Raw genomic sequence first — 27153 nt, forward strand, 5'->3', positions numbered from 1 at the left:
GCTCGCCGGAAGGTAAAGATCGCAAAAAGAAGAAGAGTCTGCTTTCGGAACGTTTGCCTGCAAGAAGAAAGAAAATGGCCGTCGAATCTGGCTCGCGGGGACATTCTTTGTTCCCGAAGAAATCGGCACGATCTATCCCGCCAGGAAGATTTCCGCTTAATTGACTGACCGAGAGATCGGATCTCCTCTTCAACGAAAACGACCCGTGTGTGTTCAATCCACACGGATTAAAAAATAGATCACTGGCGACGATCGATCGTCGACTTCCTCCGGTCGTTTCCTACACGGGATCTAGGGATCCTGGAGTCGCGCGATCGAGCCTTTCTCGATCGAACCGGAAAAGAGAACCTGGAAAGGACTAGCGTGAAAACACCGTCGAGCGCGAAACAATTTTCCACCGATAAAAGTCAAAGGAATCGGTCATCGGCTCGATGTCTGGAGGCGATCCGATTAACCGGCTGCTTGATTAAAAACAAAAAGAGAAGGGCAAAAAAGAAGAGGACAAAAAACGAACTAATAGAATAGCAACTAGAACAACACGTTTCATCGAAAAACTTAATAAATAATCGATTAAATTAGATTATATCGCTAATTATTACTGTTTTGCCGCTAATAATTATTATTACTACTACGTTATGATAATAATGAATGATAATATATTAATGATTCTTATAATACTCCGATGGGCGAGGGTCCCGGACGCGTCTTCCGCCTCTGCGGCTCTAGTCCACCACGTCCTTGGTGCCGCGTGTGCTGACCCTTCGACCCTCTGGCGATTCAACTTCCGGTCCGATACCCGTTTCCGGTCGCCGAGTGGTCGAGGGCCGTTGCGAAAAAGGGGGCGAGGGGAGAGAGACGCGTTGATTCGCGAAACAAGAACGATCGTCCCGCGAACGAATAAATAAATCGTCGTCTTCGTGATCGTTAAAGAAGATCAAGATTGGCAACGAGGCGAAGAAGCTTGACCCTTGCCCTAGATACGCGTCCCTGCCTGTCCTCTCGGCTTCCTCTGTGCCCTTTCTACACGGGCATCGTTTATGCTTGATCCCCGTCGATCGTTAACGACAGAAACGTTCGATCGCTGGCAAAAAAGGAAGAGAGAAAGAAGGGAGAAACGAACGAAACAACAGACGAAAGAGAACAGACCGAAAAACGCGACTCGAAGAAACACGTGAAGGGGGAGGTGTGGGGGGTCGCGGGCTATTTACAGGTGCGCGAGAACAATAGGGGACGCAAAAGAGAGATTACACTCTGTCTCCGCGAGCTCTCTGGCACTCTGGAATCCGACGGGACCTCTGACATCCCCATCCGATTAGCCCCGTAAACTGATATCCGGGCCCCGCGCTGGCCGGGACCCCGAGCTAGACTCTAAAAGGCTTGGAAAAACACGGTCGGAAGAACGTGACTGACGAAGAAGACAACGAGAGACGCGCGCCTCGCTATTGTCCGGCCCTTCCCCCCGTTACATCGCGCTCGCGGGCGCGCGTGTCCCCCCTCGTTACGCTCTCCCTTTCTTTCTTCTCGTCTGTTCCCTCCCTCGTCGACTCGCTCGCGCGCGTCTCACCACTCGACATTAGGTTAGATAAAGATGCTTTGTACTCAGCGCCGACCCGAAGGACGAGAATTGTTAGTAATTAATTACCGCGTATACGCGTCCGTATAATATACTTGTGTGTTTGTCATTTTGTATGTGTAACGTACGTATGTATTTATGCATGTGTGTGTGTGTGTCTGTGGGCATTGTACCCCGAGACCCACCCACGGGTTTCTCCCTTAATCGGTACATAATCGGTAATGATAGAGCCTACGTGGGTGCAAACACGTGCAAAAACGTTTACAAATAAATACGATGATTAAGAAGCGCAATGTACAATAGGCGAACGAAAACAACAAGAGAAAGGGCTTGAAGAGACAGACAGAGAGAGATAGATAGAGAGTGTAGGAAGAAAGAGAAAGAGAGAGAGAGAGAAAGATCGTGTTCGAAAGAAAGTAGGAAAACAGAGAAGAAATTAAACGTCGACGATTATCGTTTAATCGATTAGCTTATAAACTTGAGATCATTTTCGCGTGTATCCTGCATGTCTGTGTTCCTGTTTGTTCGTCTCTGTCCCCCGTGTATGTATGTGTGTGGTGTATGCGTGAGTATATGTTCGTCTGGTCGAGATTGTGCACACGACTTTCGAAACAAAGTATAACCGACGTTCCTTTTCTCGCTGGTGTTTTTGTGGGGTAGGTGTGGGAGGGTTGCGTCGTCGTTTCAGTTTTGGAGTAGTATGTTCACCCTGTCGGGGGTGGCGTATGTGTTCAGGGTTCACTAAAAACCGAGGACTGAATGTGCGGAAAAGAAAAATGGCAGATCGACGACCCGTCTGCGTGACTATACACACAATCGTAGGATTGGCTTTGTACAGGAATTTGTACCGGCGCGAACCGCTCGTCGTCTCTAGGCTTGGACTAGCTAAATACGATCACGACTCTCTACCAACGCGAAACCGTCGGCGTCGGTTTCGACAAAGGAAAACACATGTACAATCATCAACCGGATACGTCTCATTCATCCACCTGGCGATCCGACGAATCGAACTCTCGGCTTGGGCCGTCTCTCTTCGACAGCCTGTTAACGATCCTCTTCGTCGTCCTCTGCGGCGTGTTCCAGACGCTGAAGGACTGGCCAGGTCCGTCCGTGGTTTCGTGTAAAAGATCGATATCAAAAAGGGAAGCCCCGATTTAAAACTTCGCATATCCGAGTCCGTCCTCGTCCCCGTTCGTCGTCTTCTCCTCCTCATGGTAGCCCCGGTTCCGTTTGAGCTGAGCTCGTGCTCCCCGCAAAACGTGAAATAGAAAAATGGCAGTGCAAACGTGTGTGTTCGTGTGTGTCTCGTCCCGTCGTTACACAAACTGTACACATCTACGGGACGACGATGGCTTGTCGAGCTGCTGCTGCTGCTGCTCGACGGTGTTTTGATCCCTTCGGAAGTACCACTCCTTCTTCTTCATCTTCTTCTTCTGAATCTTCTCCTCCTCCTCCTCCTCCTCCTGCTCTCGGCCTCGGTCCTGTGGCTACAACAGCGTCCACTGTCGACGCGTCCTCCATCCGGGTTCGCGGATCCAAGCGTCAGCGAGATCGATCGATCCCCGGCACGGTTCATCATCGATGGCTAGAACCGTAGCCCCCGACGATCACTCATCCGATGGCGCCCCCTTCTTGATACGGACCAGTTATCATGCACGGGTGCATGGGGAACAGCGTGGTCCAGGTCATCGTGGTGTACGTCGGCGACCTCATCATGAACTGCGAGCTGGGGACGTTCGGCACGTGGGGAATGGGGGTGGTCTTGTCAGTGGTGGTGGCAGGACTGGTTGGCGTCGATGGTGTCGACGGTTGCGACGTGGTGGAGGAATTGCTGCTGCTGGTGGTGGCAGTGGTGGCGGTGACGCCCAGCTTCCTCAGCCTCATCTTCTCCTCCCACTCGTCCCAGCCGTGCTTCGGTCTGTTCAAGTTCCGATGCTGATAGAACACCAAGCTGATTCTGGTCGGGTTCAGGCGGTTGGGCTTTTTGAGGGCTGTGGTAGCGTGCATCTCGTGTTTCGCGCACTCGAACAGCACGCTGCCATGGCCCAGGGCGATCGCGACGCCGCCCATCTGCGAGTCCTTGAAGCACTCCTCGTTGTCGGAGTAGTCGGCCACCTCGCCCAAAGGCTCGGCCTTCGGTGGTGGCTCGGGTATCACCGGGAAGTATGGCGGCGGCCCGTAGATGTCCCATCTGGGAGTGTCCCACCTGGCCCAGCTCGGGTTCAGGCTCTGATAAGGGGGCACTCCTTGATAGGGGTACTGAGCCGAGGGGAAGCAGGCCTCCCTCTTTGGCTGCTGGTAGAACTGCGGCGGGTACTCCGCCGTTTGACCGTGGTACGGCTGGTGGTAGTTGTAGCCTTCCCAGGAGTTGGAGTAGGGCTTGTCAAAGACTGGGTACGTCGGGTAATCGTACTGCGGGAAGGACGCGTGAGGATGTCCGAGGCCAGGCATCGCATGGAAGTCTTGTACCTGCTTCATCTCCTCTGGCCACGGGAAGCAATTGGCGTTCGGGTTCCCTGCGGGCTGCCTGGTCTCGTGGTAGCCCTCTTTCATCTTATCCTCCGGCCAGTCTGGTTTCCTCTGATTACTCTGTGGCCCGCTACTCTGGATGTGGTTGCTGGGACTGTCCGCGTACGCGTTCCGCGCTGGATCTTGCGGTTTTAGGAACGTCCTATTGGAAGAATTTTGATATGTATTGTCCGTCGGGTTCTGGCTGGTTGCGGTCCTCGATGGAGGCCTGCCCTTCGGCACCCGGAAGGGCGACGGATCGGACGGTGCTTCCCAGCAGTGCTGCTTCGATTGATCCGGCTGCTGCATTCTCTCGTTCCAGTTCAACGTTTTCTGATGATCGACCTGCGCCTGATGGTTTCTCTCGGCATGGACTTGATTGTTACAACCCTGCTGTTGGTCGTAGGGCCTGCCCTGCTCCGGGTACCACGAGCCCAGCATGTTCCAACCTCCTCCTCCGCCTCCAGCCTGATCAGACGGCGCCGGAGACATCTGATTGATCCCCGGCTTCTGTTCCGGCTTCTGTTGACAATACTTCCTCTGGTCCGCGGACCCATAACTGTGCGGATCGTTCGGCTGATTGTTAGGTGTCAGACGTGCGGAGCTATGAAGCAGGTGATCGGAGTTGCCAGCGCCGAACGGTTTATGACTAGCGTTATTGTCCATGCAGGACGACACCGAGAGCCCGCCGGAGAACGCGTCGTTGGGGTCGTTGTGCTGACCACCTTGATACGGAAAGTTCCTCGCCGGTTGGATAGGATGAGCTGCCGTATAGTGTCCTTGCACCCTGTTGAGGAACGGCTCGGCCTGCGACCGCTGAGCCTCTAAGTAGTTCTGCGTCACTGGGTATTTCTGACTAGAATCTTGTGGTAGCTTCGGGAACGGTAATTTCGACTGGTCGCAGGCCTGTCCGAGGTTGCGCAGGCTATTTTGTGCGCCAGGGTGTGGCTGGTTCGAGCGGATCAACACGTTTCTCTGGTCCAGGTGCGGCAGGTACGAGCCGATCTTCGGGGATGCGTTGGTCTGTCTGTTGTCGTAGACGTTCTGATAGTTCCTGGGAGGATAGCCTGTCTCGGGGTGCGAGCTCCTCGGCGAGGCCATCCTTTGGTCCTGTGGTGTTGAAGGGCAACCCCTAGGTGACATACAGTAAGGGTCTGCTGGAGTACCCGCGTGAGAACTTCTAGGTGAAACCGGGTGAGCTCTCGGTGATTGAGGATAGCAACTCCTAGGAGAGTCCATGGGGGAATTCGGTAGGTTCCTCGAGCCAGGTCGATGCTCTTCCTGGGATACCGCGCTTCTAGGCCTTGTGTCGTCCAAACTGGTGCTGTCAGGGTCCACCTTCGCGTCCCGATCCAACCCACCGAACGAGTACTCGCCCCAAGGGTTCAACCAGTTGTTCTTCCTCTGATCTAACCAACCGTTCCGACTCCATTGCTGTTCATTCTGGTACCCCCAACCCTGGTACATCGACACCGGACTGTCCAGGACCGTCGAGGACACCTGAGAGCTTTGCAGCTGCGCATCCATACCCTCGAACATCGTCGCCATCTCCAATGACAGCTGTGGATCCCTCATCTGTGACCTCGCTGGGTCCTGGTGACCCGGCGTACGATTCTGATCCGATGCCTTCTCGCTTGAACCCTTCGAACTGTCCTTCTTGCTGCTCGCTGTGTCCGGCTCGTCCTCTTTCCGCTTCTTCCCGTGCCTTCTGCAGGGCTGGAGGGGCACCGAGCGGACCCTCACCTCGCAGGGGTATCTGGAGAAACATTGTTTAAAGAAAATCGTTTTTTAATATGGAAAGTTTGCTTTATAATATCTACTTCTTTGAACTGAGCAATGTTTTCTTTGAACATTTCTTCTTCAAACATCCAGCGTAGAGTGTGTTTCATAATTGATAGTACGCACTTTAAATCAGAATAACCTTCTCACAAATGGACCAAACGACTTCGGTTTTTCTGTCAAGCTAGATAGTTTACTAGATGATATTATGATGATTTAGATTTAAAGTGTGTGCTATCAATTATGAGACTGACTTTATATGATGTCTTTACAACAACCTCAACTTCTAACCCTTACTGTATACTATCACAGATTCGTCAAGCTCAAATATAAATGAAACGCTTGCTAAATTCATCAAATTTCTGACTGTACTGAACATTAATAGATTATGGGTATCGTGTAAATGTATAAAATCCTCAGTTTACTGATGACACATTAGGAGTTCTTCAAGATTGATTATCGAAGCTGATCCCCGAAGTTCTAGCACCCTGAGAGCAACCAACGGAGACAACTGCTTACTTTGTTAGTACTTCTACGTGTCCAGCGCGGACCTTCTCCTCCTGTCCTTCCTTGGACCCGGTCTCGTCAGTAGTGTCCATAATGTAAAGAGGTAGCACGTGTAACTGTTCGTCGTCAGGTTTGGATAGAGTCCGGTGTTTCGTCAGCGTCACCACCTGTGGAACGAATCTGTGTTACAATCGGCCGGCTCTAAACTCGTGGCAATTTTAAAGTATTAACGCCGAAGTTTCACCGACCACGGTGCATCCATTGTTCATGTTATGAAGGTCACGATGAGAGTGCGCGCAGAAGTCGATGCAGGCTGTGACGCCGGAAAACGGCCGGCCGGGCTTGAATCCTAAACGGCATTCGCTCGCTTCGCGTTCGAACTGTGTTTGATTGTTGAAGGCTTCTGGTGCAAGGCTGAGGTAAAGCGGCGACAAAAGTGTCGCCAGGACGTGCATTCTTTCTTCGACTTCTTGCTCCTGCAAGCAACAGGTGGTCATTGTATTATCGTCCGCTGTTATAGGTCGGTGCACGCCTCGCCGGATACCGGACTGATTTGCCATTGTGTCCGGCTTGGTCTTGCGAAACTTTCGATTGTTAACGCGTTGAGCAATCGGAGAAGCTACGTACAGTGGGGCTCTACTACAGTGGTTTTATCATTTGAATAATTGGAACATTTGAAGTTAAATGACGAAGACTTGTTAAAAATGTTCTGGTTACAAAATATTTTGCAAAAAAGCTACAATTTGGGAAACAATTGCGTGCGAAGCATCAGACGGATCGTCCTGTGCAACATGGACTGTGTCAAAAAGTGAATCGGGCTGCTTATTGTTGAACGATTTGTTGGGGGATCTCACCTCCGATCGTACTGAGAGTCGAAATTTGCGGACGGTTTTGCTTCTGGCGTACTTGCAGCCATTGTAGTACATGGACCAGGAACAGCCGAAGGAGAAGCTGGCGCCGCAGGTGTCAGGATCGAGTCCTTGGCAGGCGCAGGTCCTCGGCTCGTTGGTCCCGCACCTCCTGGTGGTCGGCAGACCAAATCGGTTCAGTTTGTGGCTCAACAGGGAGTAGATCCGATCAGCTTCGTGGGTCGGGACACCTTCCCAGGCGACCATCGCCACGACGATCCAGGCTGTAGGGCACTTGTGTCCTTGCCGGTGTTTCACTATGGTCAGGATCTTCTCCTCCAGACCGGATCGTCGGATTATCTAGCGAATCACTGATATTACAATCCCATCACCAACCTGGACCACAGAGAGACAACTCGTGCCGGACGATTCAAAGCGATTCGCAACTGGGATAGGAGTTAGGCGTGGTTGATGGTGTCGTTCAAGGACAATAGGGTCTCGCAGAGTTTTGTAGAGCTCAGATTTAGAAGAAAAAATGTCAATTTATTTTATTCTCACGTTCCATCGAGGGTTTTACAAGAACAGTTGTTTTATCAGCGAACCAGTTGACAATATATTAGCGTACTTTGTTATGTTTCCCGGTCAGCCGGTGTCTCGTTTATTTTCTACTTACGCCTTATTTATCGTTAAATAGTTTTTTTTTTAAAGAGAACTAATTAAATTAAGAAGTATACCGTCTACTTAGCGTTAAATGAGTATTGAAAAGACGATTTCTTATTTAGTGTTTCTACTTGATTCACTATTTCAATGTGGATATTGAAAAATCAGTATCTAAAGTAAAATAAACCTAGGAGATTTAGCTACGTTTATTGTCCAGTTTGATGACAATGTGTAAGTCGATTCGAATACAAGAGTTACAAACGTTTCCGGACAAAACAAGTTCAAACACACGGCCGTATCTTACTAGCTAACAGATCAAACCACTTAAATTGTACTAATTACGCGTGAAATAAATACTCGTGGTCAGCTAACACTAGAATCGATTGAATATATTAAATCCTTTCCTCTATGTAATAAACGATATGAAATTCGAATGTAAACGGCCAATTCCCATAAGCATCGCCGCGCGATTATTAATACACGATTACATCCGCATTTGTACAAATTAATTTCCAATACAAACGTACCAATTCATTGCTCGACAAAATTTCTGTAGAAGAAAATGATTCGTGTCGTTTTCACAGATGTATAAACTTATCCCCTAAAATTGAGCTACATCGAATATTTGGTAACAATCAATAATAATCGACAATAATAATAATAATTGTAATAAGAAGAAAAATAAATCATCGTTACGCGATTTCGTCAAAGATGCAACAAACGCATAATTAAAGTAACAAACCGGTGAGTCAGTACGATAAAATACCGCAAAGGAGATTCGACAAATCAATTGGAAAAACTAAAAGTAATACAATCGTTTAAACATAATACAGATTCTTAACGATCTGACATAGTGATCAGACTTTGCTCGATGAATTTAGGATACGACGAAAAGAAGAAACACAGACATGTGTGTGTGTGTGTGTGTGTGTGTGTGAGGCAAGAGACAAATGGAAACGGTAGACTGCGGATCTTCGTGCAAAATAAAATTTTTCCAAGCCAACGATAAGAAACACATAATTTAAACATAATTGTACTATGATATTCTAAACAATGAGTCATTTCACTTGGCCAGTCTGGGTCGTCCTCATCTTCATCAATCATCCTTGGTGGAAAGGATGCAATTTTTGCGAAAAAATCTACGTGCACCTTTGCACTGCCCTAATACAACATTCTGATAGTTTAAACAAAAGATGCACCATGTTAATGTGTTTACAGGTTTGCGCTTCAGCTAGCCACGCTTAAGATCCGTAGTCTACGAATGAGTGGATGGGACTCGCTCTGAACCCGCCAGCCGTTTAGTTCGCTTACCCACTTAGCCATCGGACATCCCTGGGTGGTCTTGCCCTCCTTTCCGGTGTAGATGACCTTTTCGAATCTAATGGCGTTTCCCTTAAGGCCGGTTCTTCGTTCAAGATCGTTCCGTAGGTCGGGCAGGCTCGCTGCCGTCCCGAGATGAGTGTAGTACGAGCCGGGCTCTGGCGGACCTTGTGGTTGAACCTCATTTTACTTACGAGACCGAGCGTATTGTTTCAACGGATAGGAAGCAACAGAGAAGCGGAAACATTTATGCCGCGCATAGACGTAGGTAACGCTCCCCTCGTCGAAAGGGGAGCTAGCATTGTTTTGTTTTGGGATCACAGCGAGTTAGGTTTTTGTTTATCGCGTGCATACTCCTCTCTTGGGTGTCACAGAGTCCGATCGAGGCGCTTTCGAATTTTCTATTATACTCATCTATCGGTTACGATATATATATATTTGTATATACATATATATATCTCGGTGTACGTCTCGGCCGGCAATTGGTTTGATTAGTGGATTACAGTGGTGGAGCGGGTTAACACGTTCGGTTTTTGTTTTTGCGGATTCTGTTCTTTTTTTTTTTTTTGTACATACGGCTCTCTGTCTACAACCCCGGTGTACAGAGAGGTTTTTTTTTCTCGGTGTGATAAGCGAGCATTATGATATATTTTCGTGGTTAGTGTGTTCTCTCAATGTTAGTGTCGGGCTGAATACGCAATAGCAACTCACATTTGTCCGCTGGGAAGCAGTTGCAGTCCGGCACTTCGGTCCTCACATTGTTCTTCAGTTTGTCCAAGTGATCTTGCAGTTTTACGGTCGCGGGGACGGTTCGCGGGCTCTGCGGGCTTGCGTCGGGCTTCTCGTTATTCTCCGGCGAGTCGGCCAGGATCTCGTCCCGGGTCTGCAGACCCTGGCAGCATCCCTCGCGCAGGTGCTCGGGCGTCGGTTGCTCGGTGCCGCCGCGACGGCAGCACCAGGAACCGACGCCCGCTGACACTTTCGCAGGCCCGCCATCGCCACGAAACTTATAGTCGCTGGCGTCTTGCGACCTTTGGTCCGGCTCGGTCTTGATCTCCCTCGCCTGATAGCCGTCGCTCTTCAAGGACACGGCTGGCGACGGCGCGCACTCCGAGCCCGAGCACCCGTAATCGCCTAGGTTCTCCTGCTTGATGGTCGCAGAGAAGTCGCAGTTGTTCGCATCTGTCGTTGCCGATGCCGTCTTTTCCGGTTCACCCTCTGGCCGATCCTCCTCCAAGCTCACCCTCGTCGTCTCCTGGAACTCGATAGCTCCCGTCGTCTCGGTTTTCTCATTGTCGAAACTCCTATCGTCCAGCTGCTTCGTCGGACGGTCCTCGAAGTCTTTCGCCTGCTCTCCGGAGGACAACTCCCTCTGGAAGGACTTGTCCTCGTTCGTCTGATTGTCATCGTTCTTATCACCCTCCTTCCACAGCTCCCCTCTGTCCGACTCGTCGACAACGCGTTCCACCGGCGGCTTCTCGAGGCACGGTTTCTCGAGGCCGGTCGTCGTTGTCGTTGTCGTCGTCGTCGTCGTCGTCGTCGTCGTTGTCATCGTTGTTGTTGTCGGCTTCTCCTCGCCGAACTTCATGAAGCTCTCGATGGACGCGATACCGTTCTCTGGCAGCGCGTTGTTGTTTGTCAACGCGCCGCCACCCCCTGACCACTCCCATAAGCCACCACCATCGGGCAAACTATCGACCCGAGGGTGGTGGCTATGCAATAAAAAATTACCGGTCAGAGATTCGTTCGATTGCGCCATGGAGATCATGCCCGATTGGCTGAGATACTGATCGTTCTGCTTCTCTTGAAGCTTCTCCGCGTTCTCGTCCCGCACCCTATCCTCGGCATGATGGTACTCGCCGTTGGCGCCGCTGTTACTATTCACGTGCTGCGACTGCATCTGATGGTGAAGACTATGATGCTGTTGCTGTTCTTGATGAGACATCTGGTGCTGCTGGGATTGTTGCATCTGTTGATGCTGCAGCTGTTGTTGTTGCTGTTGTTGTTGTTGTTGCTGCTGCTGTTGTTGTTGCTTGTTCAGTATCATCGACTTCAGCCGGCTGTTTAAATTAACACGATTAGATTGAGCAAATACGTTACTCTCCTGAGCATCTTGGCTGTCCGAGAAGCCGTTCGGCTTCGTTCCGTCGGCGGTCTGTTGCTGTTGCCATAACACTCTTTCACCGGAGTTCTGCATGTCCTGTTTGGTCGCCTGCTGGCCCCAGGTCGGCTGGTTCTCCGCCACCGAGCTCGGCGACCAGGACATCTGGCTCTCCATCTTGTTCTCTTGCGGTTGCTGCTGCCACGCGGCAGGCTGATGACCGGGCGTCCTCCTCGGGCTGGGCTGGGAGTCGGGCCACTGTTGCTGAGGCTGTTGGCTGCCGTCGCTCTTTATACTGTTCGGCGACCAATTCGGTTGACTAGTGGGCGTGTCCGGCCAGGACATCTGGTTCGACGGCGTCAGCCTGGGACTCTTCTCGATCTTCGTCTGCTGCGACCATTGCTGCTGCTGCTGTTGTTGCTGCTGTTGTTGCTGAGACATCTGCTGACCGGATGGCGTGAGCCTCGGGTTCGACTGACTCGAGTTCTGCTGCATCTCCGGGCTGCTCTGCTGCCAGCTGTGTTGAGGTTGTTGCTGTCCCGACGGCGTCATCCTGGCGTTCTGATGCTGCTGAGCCTGCTGGTGGTCCGACAGCTTCGGAGAGTGCTGCAACCAGGCCTGGTGCTGCGCTTGTTGTTGACTAGAAGGTGTCAATCTCGGGTTCTGGCCTTCCCGCAGTTTCGGGCTCTGCCGGGACCAGTTCCCCTGAGTCTGTTGCTGCTGCTGGCTCTCCGCGTTGTCCGACCACGACTGAGGCGTCTGCGGCTCCTTCACGCTGCCGTTCTCCCAGCTCATATGGCTCGCAGGTCTGGGCAGCTCCTGCTGACTCTGCATCTGCATGCTCTGCTGCTGTTGTTGCTCTTGTTGTACTTTCATGCTGTTCGCCTGCATACTCTGTTGCTGTTGCGAAGACTTCTGTTGTTGCTGTTGCTGCTGCTGTTGATGTTGCTGTTGCTGCATCGTCCCGTCCGACCAGCTCATGTTGTTGCTCACGTTGTTCATCTTAGCCCCGGTACTAGAGTCCGACCAAATGTGTCGCTGGCCACCATCCCCCACCGTATGCTGCCGTTGCATGTGCTGCGATTGCTGTTGTTGCTGTTGCGGATGCTGAGGCTGCTGCTGCTGCTGCTGCTGCTGCTGCTGTTGCTGTTGCTGTTGCTGTTGCTGTTGCTGTTGCTGTTGCTGTTGCTGTTGCTGCTGTTGCTGCTGCTGAGCCACCTGCTGCTGCCACTGATGGTTCGCCACGTGCTGCTGACCCATTTCCACGTAGCCTGGATATCCGTTAGAGTTGTGTAAACTCTGTGGGCCCGGTTGAAGTGGATACCCAGGCATCTCGTTTCCCGACACATTGCTCGCGGCGATCGTCGCGAATCCCTTGACCTGCGTGTCGGTCTGAGGCTGCTGCGACTGCGACTGCTGCTGCTGCGAGCCTTGCTGCTGTTGCTGGTTCTCCATGTGCACCGAACTGCTGCGACTGGTCGGGGTCGTCGACGGCGGCGGCGCCATCGTCACGTCCTGGAAATAGCATCATTCCAGGTCTATAACTTAAAATCGGTTTGCAGGGTTGCAGTATCGCCCTGTCGGGCTTGGTTACGTTTCCTTATAAGATCGGCTGCGGGCGCAGGGTGTTTCTTATTGAGTGTACAATTCTTTTCATTGGGTACTAGTGACTGGCATTTATGCTTGGCTCAGAAAAATGGCTACATTGAATTTGGTTAGATGCCGCACGATTTTTGTCGTTAGGTGTACAAGTTAACTGGTGGCCCTTTTGTTCATCAATCGCGTTGTCTGTGTTTGCAAACGATCCGAATAGATTCAAGTCTTGATAACCATCCTCATCATTCTTTCAGGTAACTGACGAACGCAGTACAAAATTGAATTTATAAGAAAATTACAACTGATTAATCATGAGGGCTATGAATTAATTTGTACACTCAACTAGACATTTCTTCTGACATAGAACATGTCCATATTGTACGGCTCTTTCTTAATCTTCTGGATATAAAATGGAACGTGTCAACTGTGCAATTGAGTAACGACAAATAAATTTAGTAAAGTGAACACTATTTTGATATAATCGTTACGACACGATATTTTTTAGCAACACTTCAATTCGAGCACAAAGGGTTGATTGCGTAAAAAAGTGGAAAAGCGTTGCAATTTGTTAACATGGACATTCGGTTGTGATGTCAGGCTCGTCAAGTACATACGTGGGTTTGCAACGATTGAAACACCGTGCACGCAGCGCAGCATATTTTATGAAGATCGTTTTTCGTTTCCAATTAAAAACGATTCTCGGGGGGCAACCGTACCTGTTGTTGGTAGCCGTTCACGTAATCCTGCCTTTCATAACCGACTGATTGGTTCGCTGCGGCAGCGGGATCCATGAATTGACCGTTTAGTGGCCTCTGAGCTGTCGATGGTACCGTTTGCGGGGCTACCGGCGGCAAGGGCGAGGGCTGCCCCGTGATTGTGTATTGTCCTGTCGCTCCGGCACGTTGAAACGCCGACTGATCCGTCGTAATGAAAGTCTGCTGCTGATACGCGACTGTAATCAGAAAATTCCCGTGCTGATTCCACAGAAAAATGGCCGATCCCGTCGGCAAACACTCGAGCGGTTCCGATCTCCCGGTCCGAGAAACTCGAAAACACTCAAAACACTCGAGTTTTGCCGATCTTACTGTATTCTTCAAGATGACGGTACTTTTTGGAGAATTTGATAATTCCCCGATAAAAATGGTAATCTAAGAAACTACAAAGTTTCTATTAAAAAGCAATAATGAATTTGCATCAATATCCACATGGCCTAACGAATGAAATACGTGGAGTACCATTTTTACGACTAATGGAAGGAAAATATTATTCCATGGATTTCCATAGGAGGACAAAGGTATGGCGGGTTGAAATTGCTCACGGAGCCGACACGATCGACGGGAATGGACGGTCCCGATTGGTCCGGAGATCCAATATGGGTGGCATTCATAAATTCGACGGAATCGATTCGTTCTTCAATTACCTGGCTGCGGATGGTAAGGCGCCGCAGCGGTGTACTGGGTATGGTACCTCAGCTCGTCGAGCTGATTCGGTGCCGGAATTTGTTGGATGAACTGCTGAGGTGGCCATGGTGCTGCTGACGTTTCAACCGCGACTGCTCCCACGGGAGCGACTCCCTGGTGCCAAACAGTATTCCCGAACCCGGCTGCCGGCCGGAAACCGGCGCTCGAGTCGCCGTAGAATGGCATCACTCCCGGTGACTGTGGGCAAAAAATTCGAAAAAAAAAATTAATCCACCGCGAAAAGAAAAATTTACATTTAGATGACGGGAATTCCCATATCCTGGCTTCCAAAAATACCCCGTAAATACTGCTTCAATCTTCCCGGATATTTTAATCTCTTATCAGGACGTCACTGTTTTCTCCGATTCGCAATTTCATCTGTGCCACGAACGAATAAAATGTGAAAAATCTGAATGGCGGGACCACCGTATTGTAGATTGAGTAATTACATACTTGAAAAATGGAATAAATGCATAGAAAGCGATGGAGATTATTTTGGAGAGTACACGGCGTACTGTAAACAGTAGTTGTTTGTACACAATTAAACAGTTCACAAATAAAGTGTTACGGATTAATTTTCACACCTATTGCATAACAAAACGGATCCTCAACTTGCAGAGGCAAAGCATAATCCCGAAATAAAATGTCTCAAAAATGTTTCCAATTTACAAAAATCCAAAACAAATACACCGTTGGAAGTGCTTTAAGCTTCTTAGATGTTTAACTGTTTCACGAGAAAGAATGAATCATTTGGCCTTGACTGTCACGCTATGTCACGCTGTGCCTTTTTTCTAGACACTTTACATCTTAAATAATTGAGTAATCAATTAATAATGCATACCACCGTGTTTGTACATGTCTTTGCTGCGTCTGTCCAGAGCCTTTTTTCGATACGAACACTAAATCTCTCGAAATTAAGAGAATCTCTGTAATATACGTACATGAACTTGCAAGGGTCAAAATCTTGACAAATTGACGCTTCAATATTGCGATGAGCAGTTTAAAAGTGGTCACTTGTGTTTCCTAAAAGTCCAATCTACGTCTGTCCAGAGCCCAAATTGCGAATTTCTACCTCATCGTGGAGTAATTTGTAATATTCGGCAGAAAACTCGCTTTCTGAAGCAAGTATGACGTCACAAGATGGCTGCCGCAGAGAGATTCTCTTAATTTCGAGAGACTTAGTGTTCGTATCGAAAAAAAGGCTCTGGACAGACGTAGCAAAGACATGTACGAACACGGTGGTATGCATTTTTAATCGATTACTTAATTATTTAAGACGTAAAATGTCTAGAAAAAAAGCCACAGCGTAACATAGCGTGACAGTCAAGGCCAAATGCCTGCCGGCCCCCTTAATCGACTTCCTCGATTTACGCCGAGGTAGCTATTATTTTTTCATTTGTTAATTGAGAGAAACGAAGGAGTTCTGACTTAACATGTTAATAGAAGATCAAAGAATAATAGGATTATAAATTGTAAATGGCTTTTGTAGACGATCGTCGCCACATTGAGGACACCAGACAGTCCAATTCCTAAGACCGTAAACGAACGATTTAATTATATCATTGAAGAACAAATTCGCTCGAAACCGGTTGAGAACCATCATGTCCGACTGTCCGAGATGGTAACAGCCATTCGTCAGCAATAGTTCTCCGACTGTGCGGCACGCAGTGGCCCTCAACTCCAGACTCTAGCGAACTTCGCAACACGTTCTCAACCCAATTAGATAAAGGGCTTCTAACCAGGCCCGTAATAGAGCCACTAATCAAAACGCGAAAGCTCCACGTGCGCCGGGAATGGGAGCTCGCGTTTCCTGCGGGTTCTTCGCGCTTGTTCCCGTGGTCAGAAGTTACATCCGACCGCAGGGCTATCAATTTCTCCCGGCGAGGAGGCTGTCGCGTGACGATTCGACGTTTATCACTTCCGTTTTAATTGCCACGAGTTCCTCCTTCCCCCTCCCCCCTCCTCCGACACACCCCCGCCACGATAGAACGCCGAGAATTCCGCGGAGAGCTCGTGAATCGCTGGAATTCATAGCAGTTTTTCAAGATCGCTGCCGGATAGCCGGTTACTCTTTCCCCTGCAAATTGGAACTACAGCTATGATTCGGCCCCGGGAACGTCGATAACGTTTTTCTGTTTTATTATTTTTTTTTTTTTCAGTGTGCTATACCGTATCCTCTGTATCGTTCGATGGCTTAAAAAACACTTTTGAAGAAGGGAATTGCGATTTAACAGGTCTTTTTGTCGAGGACTCTTTCCGGTTAATTTCAGTTTTTGAAGTCGATGAAAATATATACACTTTCTTAGGATAATTATACACTGATTAATGGACAGTGACATTATTAGAGCCACAGTACGAAAAATGCGTTCTAATTTTATATGTGGCATATGTGTTAATAAATGTACATTTACAATTTGCGAACATATACATCATAAAAATAATAAGAATTTACCTGTCTAGATTTTTACCTAATTATTATTTCAATGTAGACCGATAACGTAACTCAATCTGAACGAATTTACAAACATCTTCAACTTTCTCTTTGTAGAGTACATTTTGCGGCTCCCAACAGTTTCGCTGTAACATTTGAGGCTGTTTATGGCATTGAAAAATTGATTAACGCGCGATTTTTATCGTAGCATGTTTAAACAAATCCAGTTTTGTTAGGGTTCGAAGGATAGCAGAGAAATTAGGGATAAATTTTGTCGTTTCAGTTTCGTTTTTTGCTGGTTAAATAATTTTGATTTTTGGGGGATCTTTTGGAGGCTGCGAGTGGGCAGTCAACATGTTAACGAGTCGAGGCAAATGTAGCCTCAAATGTTGCGGTCACCCGTTGCCTGGTTGATGCATTACTCGATTCTAAAATAGTTTTCATCTAAGTATACTCAAATGTGCATATTCGCGTAGCATGAGTGGAGACGTTTAGTAATAAGAAGACTCCTAGAAAATCTGTGATTTTCAACGAACTTGTAAAGAGAACTACTTACGTCTCGTTCGATATAATAAAAGATTTGCTTTTTATCATATTGTATTAACATGTGCGGTAATAAAAGATCTTTAATCCCATTTCGTTAAAAATATCGCTCGACGAAGGCTGGACTTCTTCTTCGGTGAAACAAGCGCGAACAGGAATAGAAGTTAATTAAACTGCTAAAATGATCGTACGTACATAAATATGTTCCATGTGCTGCATGAAATGAACGTCCATCGTTCAGTGCGCATGGAAATGAAATATGGCGAAGCGAGTCACTTCTGCGAATTAATCAAACTTTCACGCGAGTATCAATTCTAGCAACAACAGGATCCATTGGAAGGCTTGTACAATGGGTTTCGTTTATTTTCGTCCGTCCCACAGTCGGCGATGGCTGTAAGAAGCCTGCGAAAGGTTCAAGCTGTTGCTAAAGCTCATCAAAAAATTACTATCCCATCCTACTGCAATCTCAATACGCATAAACTGCAGAATTGTACGTATAATACAAATTGTCTGCATTAATTGTAAGAAGGACTTTTTATTTTTATTTCCTAGATCCTTTTAATCTTCCCACCGCTTTATATTTCATCCGTCCATTCTTGTCATGAATGCCTCAAAACGGTATTAACGAAGAATATTAAACGTCTTTCACACGTGTGATCGTTTAATTATCTGCACAAAAATATTCGCTTGTTCTATCCATTGACTTTCTCAAGGGATCACAATTTTAAATCGCTCTGTACACTCCAGAGACCCACGCTAAAAAATCTAACAACAACAGATTCTGCAGCTATCAATTTTTCTAAAGTAAGTTGTCCTCCCTTTTAGCTAGATTTCTGACTAAACGGTCGGTTTCCAAAAATATTCGCTTGTTCCGTTTCTCAAGGGACCACAATGTTTAATCGCTCTGTACACTCCAGAGACCCACGCTGAAAAATCTAGCTGACCAACAACAACAAATTCTGCAGCTATCAATTTTTCTAAAGTAAGTTGTCCTCCCTTTTAGCTAGTTTTCTGACTAAACGGTCGGTTTCCAAAAATATTCGCTTGTTCCGTTTCTCAAGGGACCACAATGTTTAATCGCTCTGTACACTCCAGAGACCCACGGTAAAAAATCTAGCTGACCAACAACAACAAATTCTGCAGCTATCAATTTTTCTAAAGTAAGTTGTCCTCCCTTTTAGCTAGTTTTCTGACTAAACGGTCGGTTTCCAAAAATATTCGCTTGTTCCGTTTCTCAAGGGACCACAATGTTTAATCGCTCTGTACACTTCAGATGCGCCCACTAAAAAATCTAGCTCCCAAGAAACAACAAATTCTGTCGCCATTAATTATTCCACAGTAAATCGTCCTTCTTCCCGGCAGTTTCTCTGACCGAATAATTGTTTCCCGATTTTGAACGGTCCTGTAGAACCCGCCCAGCATTCCGCAAACATGACTCTCGTCTCTCCGGGCCGAATGCTCCTCGTACCAAGAAGAAACGTCATCTGGCGACTCGAAACTCGAACGTCCGCCAGCTTTGAGTCGCGCTGTACAATATAAAAATTCCGCGACGCAGAACGTAAACGAGAACTCGGTCGAAATATCGAAAGAGTAGCCGACCAGAGCTCGGCAAAGCAGGATGGCGGAGGGGAGGGGGAGAGAAACAATGGGGGTCCGGTGGCGTGTAAAGAAATTTCCGAACTCGACAAAGAGGCGTCTTGTATTTAAACCGTTCGTTGTGCTCTCGGCCTTTGAAAAATCGATAGCCAGGGAGAGAGTGACGAGGAGGGAACGTGGCGAGGAGAAAGTGAAATAGAATGACAAAGCCTTCGACGGGGAAGAGAGGTGTACGGACGAGCAAACCGATCGTTCGTGCTCGCCGCCTTCGTTTTGCAGCGAGTTTTATAGTCCGGTTGCGAGTTTGCCAATTCTTTCCTTCGTTCCCTTCGCTTCTCCCTTTTTAGCCCCGTCCTTCTCCCTCTTTCTCCCCCAATCTATTTGCGGCTCCTCTTTCTCTCTCTTTCTGTCTCTCTGTTACACCCTCTCTCACCCCCACCCCTACAACCCGACCTCCACGGTTGCTATCTGCTGTCCTTGTTGGACGCGAAGCTTTCCTTTCGATTAACGATCCTCCGTCTCTCTTCGAGCGTCCCACTCGAGCACACACGCAGACACACGCACACAATAAGCACACACGGATCGAAGCTCGATTCTCTTTCTCTCTCTCTCTCTCTCTCTTACTCTCTCCCCCCTTTCTCCGTCTTTCTGGTTCTCTTTTGCTCACTCCGCGACGATGGAAAGGAGTAGTGATGGCCTCAAGACAGTTTTAATGCTCGGCGGGCTGTGTGTGGTCTTTGAAATTGCTGGGACCGTTTGACATTAAGTTCGAGACATTTTCGGAAAGTGGGTTTCCTTTCATTTGTCGAATTAAACGGCAATTCATTATGGAGATCCGAGGATACTCATGTCAAACCTGAATGTTGAACACTCGTGGTTAGGTAACCTGTGCATGCTCGCTCTACTTTTCTGTGCTTTCTTCCGTTTTAATACTGAACCATCCTGTCCTCCACAATTACTGGGAATTGTCTGCCATTAGGCTGGAGACATTTTAGAAAGTCTGTGGTCTTTTTTTACTGCGGGGAATTTTGTGGCAATTTATCGTGGGAATCTGGGAAACTTCTGGTAAATGTACTGTTATTACTTTGTACATGATCCTACTTCACTGTGTTTTCTTTTATCTTGACTTGTTTGAATATTGAACGTGTAGCCTCCAAAATTACCGAGAGTTGTTATTAATTTCGATACACGTTTGCAAAGTTATGTTTCCAAGAGTGACACGATCGAGTGATTCCTTTAATAAAATTTGATTCGCCACAGTTACACTGTTCCAAAATGTAGAATAAAGATGAATTATCATTACTGGGCTGCGAATCTCCATGCGAAATAAACATTTTCTAAATCAATTGTGCGAAGGCGAAGATAGATAAAAATGTATTTCCTGTTGCAATAATTTTACTGAAAATCATGTACCGATTTCTCCAAATTCTCCGAGTATCTTCGTTATAATTATGATGTTTGCGAATTTTGTTAGCAATGTAATTCTGAAAATCCGAAGTCGAAATATGATCAATTAGATTTCGAGCCACAAACGCTAAGTTTTCGCGATCCGCTTCCAGCGTGGCGCAGATATCCGAATAAGGGATTCCACGAGTAATCCCATCGGCAACGCGGCGGCGGCGGTGGAAAAATGATTCAAAATTCGTGCGAAAATTCGACACGGTGGCGGTCCGATCGGGCTCGACGGAAATTAGGCAGCCGATTGAATAAAATTCGAGCGTGTTCCCCGGTTCTCGTTCGCGTATGCGTATCTCCGCTCCGTGTATTCTGCTCAAGCGACGTGTTTATCCGATGTTGCGCGGCGTGCAGCAACGGACCGTTTTGCGGGTTATTACCCTTGTTACGCGGTACAGTTCAATTAACTGAGTTACGATGGTAATCCCATTGACGGTGACCAAGGAAGTGAAATTTCCTCCGTTGATATTCGAGCATGGAAACCACCGTGCCCTCTCTCCCTGTCTCTCTCCCTCTCTCTCTCTATCTTCCTCCCTTGCGGCTCGACGTCGAGTTCGAATCGAGCGACCGCAGGGGGTGAGTTTCACCCTTAGACGACAGGAAACACCGTCCGCCGTGTGTCTCGTCTGCCTCTCAACTTTGCTCCCCAGTCAAATTATCATAGAATTTTCTAACGAGCGCGCGGCAGACTTTATTACGCCTCCGAAAAAAGACATTTTTCGAATAATTTAATTCTTTTTTGGACGAGTACGAAAGGAAACTTTTGTGTTCAACTGGGCGACTCGAAATGTAATTTTCGGTTCAATTGTTGGCACTGATTTCGATAAGTACAATGAATTCTCGATATATGTCATCGACACGGGTCTTGCCAGCGTCGAGTATCGTCCACGAGACATAACCGAGCCGTGTTATGTTTAGTGACGTCTCTCGAGCTTCGTGGCACCTCACGGAGTGTACCCCGTGGTAGTGGGGATAATTCCGCGACGTTTATCATCCAGGCCTTGGCGACATATATAGAGAAATCACTGTATATACATTATCTTTTTCATACCATAATATTGATTACGTATGATTTTCTAAATATTTGTTCCCTTCTGGGTCTGGGCGCTTAAGAAAAATTTTGTACATTCAACTCTACATATTTTTGGATCTGCATCACCAAAAATAAAGTTGAAGGTTCGATAATTGATACTGAATAAATATACATTATCTGTTTAGACAGTGAATGATGTTGATTGCGTATTGTTCTTTAAATAATGGCCTTTTTATGTGTTCGGTTATAACCTGTTGTTTAAGGACTTTTGGTTCAATCATGAATACTATTCGCTCGTTGTCGCTCGCTCGGAATATTTCGTGTAAATGTGGAACGTTTCAGACTAGATTTATTTTACTCCGAAACTAATGGAATCGCGAATAGAGAATAACCGATGAATTGATTGTGACGGATGAATACATAGAGGGATTCCAGCGTTTGAATATTGATCTCCGATGATACGAATTCGCATGAACATTCCCATTCCGTGTGTAATATTATATTTAACACTCTACCGGAAGATTGTTAATGGGCTTTTTCGTGATAAATAGACTGCGGATCTTTATGCAAAATAAAAATTGTCTGCATCGATTAGAAGAATTTGAAACTAAGTAGAACGTTATATCTTCACTTGTTAATTTTAATAGACGAGTAATAGTATATTGACATTTAAAATTTTTTAAATTTTCATACAATTTCAAATTTTATCTATTCAATTTTCTTCTAAATGCATAAAGATCACAGTCTAGTGATACATCAAAGAGGAGCTGAATCATTTTAGTTTACACTGTAATCCTGAAACCTACTTGTAGTTCATTGATTAGGATTAATATGTCCTTAATCACTGACTTACCAAACACCTGTAGAGAGTATTAACGTGTTTAAAATATTGATTACCGACCTATTAATTAGTTGTGAATCCGAATAGTTTGTTAGTTATTAGTTGTGAATCCGAGACCACCTTTGCTCGAAAATAAAATATATACTTTAATAATATTCAACATTCTTCCATCTTGATAAAATTCAGTTTACTTGATAGATGATAGTAAAAATTGATTTTGAAGTTCAGTAAAAACCTGTTCCACTTTCCAATTAGGTAATACATCGATACAAAAGAGACAGCTGTGCGCAAACAAAAGGCTTGCAAACTTCGCGTCAGTTTACGACGTTCCAAGAAAGTCTGAAGTTCCCTGTCTACTAAACTTCCCCAGGGACCAGTCCAGTGTTTACTAAACGATTACCCAACAGTGCCCTCAATCCGTTTCGCAAAATCTGAACCCGAAGCTCCTCGGTCCATCGCAACCATAACACAGTGAGCATTCGGCTCGCCGCAGGGTGTCGACCAGGTATCTCTGATCTCCTTGGTCGAGTTTGTTTCTACGGGGGTCTAATCGGTCAAAACAGTGTCCAGAGAATTCGCCATAGCGGTGTCCATGAATCATCGCGAGAAGGAAGAACCAGTCGCCAAGGTGGAAAAACGAAGGACAGAAGAAGAAGAAGAAGAAGAAGAAGAAGAAGAAGAAGAAGAAGCAGAAGCAGAAGGAGTCTGAGCGGAAGGGGTCGAGGTCAACGGACGGCTCGAGTTCCTCGGAGACGAGGGGGTATGCACCGAGACCACGAAGAAAAGAGAGAGAACTGTCTAGGGAGAAAGAGAGACAGATAGCTGGGATAGATAGAATGGCAAAAGGCTCGGGAGGGTTATGTTTGGGTGCTGTCGCGGCACATCCCGTTTTATCACGCCTGGGGTTTACGTTGCCCTAGGTCACGATGTCAAGAGAACGGAAGGATTTTCCCCCCCTGAGAGAGTCCCGCGGAGAGGGACAAGGACGAGGAGAACCGGCGTTGGTAGACGATAGAAGAGGAAAGGAGGAAAACACGAAGCTGAAGCCGAGGGAGGCGGTTCTCGGGGTCTCTGCCTCTGAGGGATCGCTGACTCGGTTGGCGAGACGCCCGCTCCTCTCTCTTTCTCTCTCTCTCGCTCGCGTTCAGTTCTCTCTTTCTCTCTCTCTCTCTCTCTCTCTCTGTTCGATGCTATCAACCTCGACCACAAACACCGATTCACGGCCACTTTGGGGGTTCACGCCGAGTCTCTCGACCCGACCACCTTTCCTCGCTGCTATCCCGGCACGCTCGACCCACTCTTTTCGACCGGGTCTCCTGTTTCCGGGGTTGCGCTCCCCGCGGACCCGTCGGTTTCAAATCTGCAGGTGCTGCACTGTCGGTCACTGGTCCCGAATACCGTCCCTACCAATCCTTAAGGGGGCCGGCATGGTTTGAAATCCATATACGTATGCAAGGGTCAAAACCTTTTCAAACTACCGCTTCAATATTGCAATGAGCAGTTTAGAAGTGGTCAATTGTGTATCCTAAAAGTCCAATCTACGTCTGTATGGAGCCCAAATTGCGAATTTCTACCTCATCGTGGAGTAATTTGTAATATTCGGCAGAAAATTCGAATTCTGAAGCAAGTATGACGTCACATGATGGCTACCGCTGAGAGAGATTCTCTTAATTTCGAGAGATTTAGTGTAAAATGTCTAGAAAAAAGCCACAGCGTAACATAGCGTGACAGTCAAGGCCAAATGCCTGCCGGCCCCCTTAAAGCCTCCGACCCAACCGATGAACCCTTAACACCTTCCGTACCCACGATTTTCTAACACAGCCCTTTTGAAATCAACCAGTTGTTTTTATCATTTTAGGAAACCCTGGTCCGCAAAGGGCTAACGAATTGTCTACAGGTAATTCTGTTCGTAATTCAGCAAATCACCTGGACGAGTACAATATAATACTTGACCAAATTCAGTCTTTTACCGAAACAGAATCGATTCCTCTAAACGATTCTACGTTCGTAAGATCTCAGCCAGATAATTTCGAAACACAATAGCGGAGAGATGGACGGCCGCAGTGCAATAGTCGATCTCTAGATAGGATCGCGGGGATCAGGACATTCCGATTGCGGAAATCGGAAGCGGAGGGCTGCGGGTTGTTCGACCCGCTTTGAAAATCGAGCCAGAAATTAATTTCGCCGCGCGTCGCTCTGTCCGCTGTCGGGCCGGGACCAGAGGGGCGGTTGCAAATTTATCGACGAATTAGCCACAGCAATCAGTCCCGCATCGATACGTTTATTTCATTAAGCGTTCGGTGTGCGCGGATGATCGCGCGCCCGAGCAGACCGCGGCTGGTTAAGCGTGCGTACACGCGCGATCGCGAGCGAGCGCACCGTAAATTCATTTATCAATGCGACGTGGTGTCGTGTACCCTCCCCCTCGGTGCTCCGCAGCCACGCCACCCCTACCCCCGGGTGCCCCACAGCACCCTCCGGGTACTCGAATTCGCAAAACCCCCTTGGTGGAAACGGCACGGATCGACTCTTTTTCGGACTGGCGATCGCAACACGCCTCGTTCGGCGATAAAACCGAATCGTTTGCGCGGTAAAACAGCTTTTATCGCGCTATTTATACATCGGGACGCGAACGACTCTGATACTGTGCTTGACTCTCTCCTGGGAGAGAGAAAGAGAGAGAGAAGGGGGAGATACATTGTACATTTTTACGCTGTTGATTTAGTCTCTGCGATTGCCTTTTGCGCGGCGATGCAGACCCTTGTTCTAGAATCTCTATGCGTAAAAATGGCGACATGTAACGGAACAGAATGGAAAATATGTATTATTGAATAATTATGAATAAATATCTCGATTTTATCGCTTCACGGACCGGTCTTCGTAGATTCGCGATAAGGTAGAGTGACTACATTACCGTCAAAAAATGGATTTACGCGCCTCAAGTTTTCGTCCTTATGTACGAATATTTTATCATTAGTTTTTGTAATGTAAGCGTTAAAAGTAGCCCAAAAATTGACGATGTGAGTTTTCTGGATGAAATCCTCCAGCTACAAATTGAGCTATATTTTGTCTTGATTCTCTGCGAAATAAAGCCAAAAATGCGAATTGTTTTGTGCGATTTTCTTTTATGCGGTACATGAATGCCAACGGTGTTGGCATTACAACACCCTTGTAATGTTCTCATCACAAGAAGATGCGCGTTTTGGACTACGACGAGTAGTATCGAATTACGTGCATTTTGAAAATGTCTCCATGCGTACAATGAGAAATTAATTTTTTTTTAAATCTTTCCACGTGTAACATAATTGTTTATTTTGCTTGGAAAGCACTGTCTCGCTATTTCCTAAATCTTTGACATATTTTCTAAGTGAGACTTTCTTTTAATATGTTGTAAAAAATTATTTGTTATAGCTATTTATGAAGTTTCTGAATATTTTTTTTTTGTGTGCGGTTTCTTTTATGCGGTCCCTATCTACCGCACAAAAACAGGTTTGATTGTATTTAAAAAATCTTCTAGCATCTCAGCTAGAAGACAAGACTCAAATTTTCCGTCAATCCTCGCCGAAACCTCGCAACACGAATCTCCAGATCGTATCGCGCAGCCAGAAGCGTCGATTCCATCACTCGAAAATTCACAACAGATGAACGACTGTTTCCTGAATCATTTTTCCTCGTCGGAAGAATAATTTCCGCAAAAACCGATTTTATCACGCTTCCCGGGGCGTCTCTGTTCGGTTCTCCGTTTCGCTCGCGATTCTCCGCGAGACAGAGGATTTATATACGTCGTTCCGGAGCGCTTAAATCGAGGATACCAGGGGGAAGAGAGAGAGAGAGAGAGAGAGAGAGAGAGAGAGAGAGAGAGAGAGCGAGGGGACCGCAGAAAACGGGTGGCCGCTATCTACATCTCGTCCGGGCCGGCGCGAAGCGGTTTTATTCACGGCTGCTCGCTTTCGGGCGAAAACAATGCGGCCCCCGAGCCGATTCCGTGAAAAAAGGAAACCCTCCGCGGAGCCAGGCGAGAAAAAGGAACGAAGAAAATATCGTCGGAACAAAGCGTCGCGCGATACACCTTTCGCGCTTTTTTCGCCGTGCAACGCCGGCGCCGCGGAACGGATTCGAGATTAATGCGAGAGCTCGCGGGAATTCCCGGTCGATTTATCGACGACGAGCCGGCCGGAATTTCGGAAATCCTGATTCCTTTCTCGAACCAGATTTCCTTCTCAACTGGTCAAGCGGAGTGTCTTTCACACCGCCGCGAATTCTTATCATAAGAATCACAGCATTCTTCCATTGTTACTAGATCTTTATGCAAAATAAAGAAATGTTTGCATTCATTGCGATACACAGGAGGCAAATAAAAAATGTTTTCTTCCCTCAATTATCTTATTAACACATCCGCGACCGCTGACGTGAATTCACGTCATTTCAAATTCTATTCCTGATTGTTGTTTCAATTTTTGTTTCTGAATGCGGAAACATTAGGCGCATTAATGGGATTGGATTTCAATTGAAATTATTAATTAATTTAGTAAATGAATTAATCGTTGCTCTAGAGACACAAGTTTGCGGCGATCAGCTTCAGAATTTCATTATTTTCGCCGGTACTCAGTGTTAAAAACAAAAACAATTTGCCGGTCGCGAATGTGTTAAACTGAAACTGATACGCTGATGTCCTTAAATCTTTTCAGTATGGCCGTCGCTTTAAATTGTGCTGAACCGTTCGTCTCAAAAATGCATAAAATCCGCGAAATTTGAGTATAAAAATGTTACCGCCTAAGCCGAAAGGGTCTAGGTCTACTTTCGAACGTCTAAAGCTAAAGCTCTAAAACCTCGAAGCGACAATCGTTGCGCTCCACTAATTTTCCCATAGAACACCAAGCCACTGGACGCAGTTTCTCGGCA

General features: G+C 47.1%; 1 protein-coding gene across 3 annotated transcripts in view; it reads right to left on the reverse strand.

The window, feature by feature from the left end:
• Positions 1-632: 632 nt before the first annotated feature.
• Positions 633-27153, reverse strand: part of Tet (tet methylcytosine dioxygenase-like) — a 173259-nt gene continuing 146738 nt past the window's right edge. The window contains exons 5-13 of one of the 3 annotated variants that reach the window (XM_076786718.1): positions 14313-14550; positions 13609-13844; positions 12515-12811; positions 9907-12436; positions 9187-9362; positions 7222-7575; positions 6616-6843; positions 6380-6534; positions 633-5837 (exon numbers count right to left, since the gene is read on the reverse strand). In XM_076786718.1, the coding sequence (XP_076642833.1) occupies positions 3185-5837; positions 6380-6534; positions 6616-6843; positions 7222-7575; positions 9187-9362; positions 9907-12436; positions 12515-12811; positions 13609-13844; positions 14313-14550 (6867 nt within the window). In that variant the 3' untranslated portion in view covers positions 633-3184. The remainder of the gene's footprint in view (positions 5838-6379; positions 6535-6615; positions 6844-7221; positions 7576-9186; positions 9363-9906; positions 12437-12514; positions 12812-13608; positions 13845-14312; positions 14551-27153) is intronic. The other 2 variants (XM_076786721.1, XM_076786720.1) reach the window with 2 other exon arrangements.

Source organism: Halictus rubicundus, chromosome 4 (assembly GCF_050948215.1).
Source record: "Halictus rubicundus isolate RS-2024b chromosome 4, iyHalRubi1_principal, whole genome shotgun sequence".
Classification (NCBI taxonomy): Eukaryota; Metazoa; Arthropoda; class Insecta; order Hymenoptera; family Halictidae; genus Halictus; species Halictus rubicundus.